The following is a 5,000-nucleotide window of genomic DNA, read 5'->3' as shown; positions in this document are numbered from 1 at the left end:
ACGCCTGGTATAGCCCAGCCTCGTTCAGGAGTACTTGCAACATAGATGTGACGTACTTCCCGTTTGACGAGCAAGTCTGCTCCATGAAATTCGGTTCTTGGACCTTTGTGTTGACGGACTTGGACATAGATACGGAGAACACGCCTACCCTCTCAGACAAATACGTCAAAAGTGCAGAGTGGGAGCTCATTAAGGCGTCCAAGGAAAGAAATGTCCAGTTTTATAAATGTTGCTCCGTGCCATTTACTGATGTCACTATCGTGTTGGTCATTCGCCGCAAGCCTCTGTTTTACGCTTTCAATTTGATCACCCCCTGTATGATAATGTTGTCCATGATTCTTTTGGGTTTCTTTCTCCCACCGGAGTCTGGAGAGCGCATAACGTTAAGCATTACGGTTCTGTTGGCCATGGCTGTGTTCCTGCAGCTCGTGGCGGAAACGCTGCCGCGCAACTCGGAAACAATTCCACTTCTCGGAAAGTTCTATATCACCATCATGACGGAGGTCTCCTTATCATTGATGTCAACCTGTTGGGTACTGAATGTTCATCATAAAAACTCTGGAGGCTCGATTGTAAGAATTCCTCCGTGGATCGAACTCTTCGTGCTTGGTTGGGTGGCCAATGTCCTCTGCGTGCGCAAACCCACAATGCAACTTGAAAAATTCCCCCAAGAGGCCAACGAATGCAACCTCAGTGACAGCAGGCTCATCAAAGTGAAAGTCCCATCGCAGGCCGGTGAAGAGCATGCGCTCTTATCTGGCAATCACCTGACTCAAGTGTGCCTTTCAAATACGCACGGGCAGAAAAGGTTGTGTGCACACAGCAATGACGTCGATAAGACATCAGCAGAAAAAAAGAAGACGCTAGATGAGCAGTGTATTGCGAAAGATTTAGCGTTGCTGGCCGCGCACACAAGAAAGGATCGTCAAATTGAAGAAAATCAAAAGAAATGGAAACATGTTGCCATGGTCATGGATCGGTTCTTTTTCTGGTTTTTTGTAATCACTGTTCTCATCTCTACGCTAGTGATTTTCAAAGAGAAACTACGGCAGCAAAGTTTGCAACATAAAAGTTAACAGTTTCAGTGTAGAAATGTTTTTTTTTTTTACTTGCCCGTAATTAGCAATCACGAAACAGAGATATTTCAGGGGCACCCAACGTCAATTTTCGGAAAATATCTGTTCGGAAGACGATTTGAGATCTAGAATTTTCGGATCATTTGTTGTAAAATTTCTTGCTCGGCTTGCCTGCCTGTCCTAGGATGTTTGAACATCTAAAAAATGGTATAATTGCCCATTTTAAATGGATTTTTACCCTAAAAAGGTCACCTAGAATTTTTGGGAGCCTTTTTACTGGCTGAAATTTTCGAAAAGGTAAGTTTTGATCCCTATAATTTTCGGATCACTAGACTTTCAGCTAGGAAATCCGAACAGATGAAAAATTTTTAGGGAATAAAAATATGCCCGGCTATATCTACTGTTTAAATACTAAAATATGTTTAACAAAGCTATGTTTAAGTGGTTTAGAACTATATTCTCGTTTGGTGCTTCTGGTATTTTTCATTTAATTTAAGATCCACAGGGCATGATTATGTAATGAAATAATGAAAAGTATCTTTTCCACGACAATTACGTCTGCCGCCCTCGAAAAAGGCAAAATTGTTTATAAACAATAACAGTGCACCCAAATAAATCGTTTGACTTGTCTTATCCGAAGGTGCTTGTTTGAGGAAACAAAACCTAAAGTTAGGATTTGATTAAAATTCTGACTGAAGTTCAAGAATAAAGGAAGGAGTGAAGTCGTCCGAGAAATATGATGATATTACCGGGGCGGAAGTTTAATAACTGTTTCAATTTAAGCAAACAAAGCGAATAATTATCAAATGATTAGTTTTTCATAGTTGCCTCATGGTCTTGTGAGGAAAGTTTTCTTTACTTTTGCCATATGCCGCTGAGAATTCAGTTGAAATTTAGCTGATGAAAAATTGCATGATTAGGAGAGGTCAACGGACCGTCATTTCACGCCTGAAGGCTTCGTCTCAGTTCCGTCCGCCATACTTTCAAATTTAAGCACATATCTGGAAAGGATATTTAAGTAAATATTGCAACGAAGAGCTTATATTTACAGTTTAACATTAGCACTTATACCCAGAAATACGGCTAATAAGATGCGAGCTCAGTTTTGTAGTATCACTGAACATGACTTTTTGTCCTTATCTAGTGTTATAAGTCTCTGGAAAGAGAATATTCTGGCTGAACTAAGAAGAGAGAGGCCGCTCAGTTTCTGACTCTTGCCCAGGACTCCGAGGAAGGATATACCTGGCATTGCGCATTACGAAAGCCTCCTTGATTGGTAATGCAGGAATCATAACAAAGTTATTTATAAGCTACTTTCCAAAACAGTCAAAAGTCGTTAACGCTACAGAGATATGCGATTTTCTACCAATTTAGAACCAAGACCGATCGATATCCAACAAAATTAGCTTCGTTGGGAAGATTACGGGAGCCATTAGAAAAGGAGCAAAATTTTATTTTCCGCAATAATTTTAATTCTGTCAAGTTAATGATACTGTAATGGCTACACTAAAAGTGGCGGCGAAACATACTCCCTCGTAGAAAGTGCCCCCGTTGCAACGTTCACTTGCCGCCAAGTCTTTCCGCTATTATTACTGACAGATAATATTACGTCTTGTGCGATTTACTGGATGCGTAATTATCTTGCTAGCGAAATTATAAGGAAGTTATAGTTTCCTTGACTGAAACAAAATTAATTCTTGATCTTAAAATTACTGTTAATGCAGCGAGAAAAACTACGGTTATTTAAGTTTTATTGGAGACAAAAACGCTGCCTTAGATAACAGAGTTTCTCCATGACATTAGTTGAGGATTTTTTTCTGACGGGGAAAGAGACACGAGGACAGTTCAAAAGAAATGGGTTCGATTTGACATCTCCTGATTTCCCATTGCCTTAAATGACAACTTTTGCATTTTCTTTAATCAATTATTAAACAGTTGAAAGGATTTTTCATCAATTCGTGGGAACTTCGGGTCTGGTTGTAATCAAACCCCGTTTCATTTTGTCAAGCAGTGACAGTGAAACTCGCCCTCGCAGCTGGTAACCGAATTTGCGATCGCAGAGACAAAGATAAAAGTTGCTTCGAATTTCACATGCTTCGACTGATATCAGGGAATCTCTGATCGACCGAATTTTTCGCCACTGCGCACTGGTCTTAGGCCTCGATCACCGCTTACAATATCTTGCTTAATTCGTTTTGAATTGACGACACGTTCTACGTCAACTCATAAAGCACCGGAACAAACTTGTCCACGATTTTAAACCATTCAATCGAGAGAAGATCAATTTTTCCTCTGGTTAATATTTACAGTATTGAAACTTACATCTCCGAACTTCCTAACATTCTAAGTGGCTTTAATCAAGGCGGACAAAACACCTAGAAAGTTGCCATTCGACTTTCTATCTACGTGGGAGTACCATTAGTTCAAAGGCAAGTATTGAGAAATCAGTAGTTTAGTCTTTGTTTTTCCTCTTTATGTAGTCTTACACTCTTGAACTGCGAACTCTTTAGCCGCCAGGGTGCTTTTTCTGCGGAAAAAGGAAAATGACTTAGGAAGGCTCTTTACTTCGCTTCACCTATTACTTTCAATTACTAGAGCATTGTTTGTAGAATTAGAATCGCACTCAGCTGATTCTTGAGCTCAATAGAAGCCCGGTGAAGTAGTGCAAGAATTTGTGGTATTTTCTTTATAATTCGTCGACCATTTATATTCCCATTCCTTTGCTTTAAATTTTCTATTTTTGGGCGTTTAATTTTAATCGGTCTGCTCCTTAAATGTTGATAATTTGTTGATAATCAGTCATATTTTGAATCACGTTTGGTCTTTCCCGTAGTGCTGGAAGCTAAAGTCCCAGCAATTTTATTTGACCACTAGCCAATAGTTGCCATTTTTCGCTTCGTAGTCAAATTGATCTGCAGGCGAAATCTTATGCTAGGCCTGATGAGACCGCGATAACTGACCCTGACTAAAAAAATAATTTGCAAGGAATGGTCTCTCGTAAAAGCAAGCGCTTTGCCCAATTTTAGCCTAATTGCATTGCTTCTTCGTTTTTCCTACGCCAAAAGGCTGAGTATCGCTAGGTCAGACGTAAAAAAAATTGCTGTAGGTCTTGCAATTGCTCACTGTTTTTAACTTGTTATGACTGAAAAAGAAAATGAAGAGCACAAAATTATTTGAGCCGTGATCTGCACGTCGTTACCTTCGTAAACAAAATAGCTACTCGATCTGTCGGCGATAAATTTGCGATAAGCATCCGCTCTTGATATCGGTGAAACTCGACTTGATTTTGTTTGAGCCCTCGAGGCCGCTTCAGTATTTGTCACTCATCATTACCTATTCTTGATCATTATATTTTCTTTGTCGAGATAGAGCCTCTTGTAATTTGTTATCGACAAAAATCTTATTTAGCCGATAAAATATCGTAAGACAAATCATATATAAAGGATGTATGCGCGACCCAGAAAAAAAAAGTTCAGTTGAGTGCTTTAGTCAGTTGTTTGAATGTCGACAATAATTAGACAACCAAAAAATAATTTCTCGAAAAACCGATTTCGATCATTTTTAACAAAGTGTACCTCTAAACAGGCCTTAAAAAAACGGAGGATAGCCGAATCTACGAGAACAGTTTGGAAGTAACATATGTCAATTGAGGAGGAATATGATCCACGCTCAAAAAGAAGAGAGATATGGTGATGTTTACAGTTAAGATTTTGTTACTCATTCAAACTTCTTCCACATCTGCGCGTTCAGCTGATCTAGATATAGAGGGAATTTAGAGGACATACCCCAGTGTCAAAGCTGACTTACTTTAGAACGAATTGCTCCCGAAAAAGAGTTATTATACAAAAAAATAGATTCTCATGCAGGGCTTTGCCGTGGTCATAAGAAAATAAAGAATTTTTAGCATAATCTGAAAAAAAGTTT

At 39.1% G+C, this 5,000-nt stretch overlaps 1 protein-coding gene across 2 annotated transcripts in view; it reads left to right on the top strand.

The window, feature by feature from the left end:
• LOC138013518 (neuronal acetylcholine receptor subunit alpha-10-like) overlaps positions 1–2,202 on the top strand; it is a 17,019-nt gene extending 14,817 nt beyond the window's left edge. For both annotated transcript variants that reach the window (XM_068860611.1, XM_068860610.1), the window contains one exon: positions 1–2,202. This exon is cut by the window's left edge and continues 71 nt beyond it. In XM_068860611.1, the coding sequence (XP_068716712.1) occupies positions 1–1,076 (1,076 nt within the window). In that variant the 3' untranslated portion in view covers positions 1,077–2,202.
• Positions 2,203–5,000: the final 2,798 nt, after the last annotated feature.

The sequence above is a fragment of the Montipora capricornis genome, chromosome 8 (genome assembly GCF_036669925.1).
Source record: "Montipora capricornis isolate CH-2021 chromosome 8, ASM3666992v2, whole genome shotgun sequence".
NCBI lineage: Eukaryota > Metazoa > Cnidaria > Anthozoa > Scleractinia > Acroporidae > Montipora > Montipora capricornis.
This window is presented reverse-complemented; position numbering and strand designations above follow the sequence as displayed.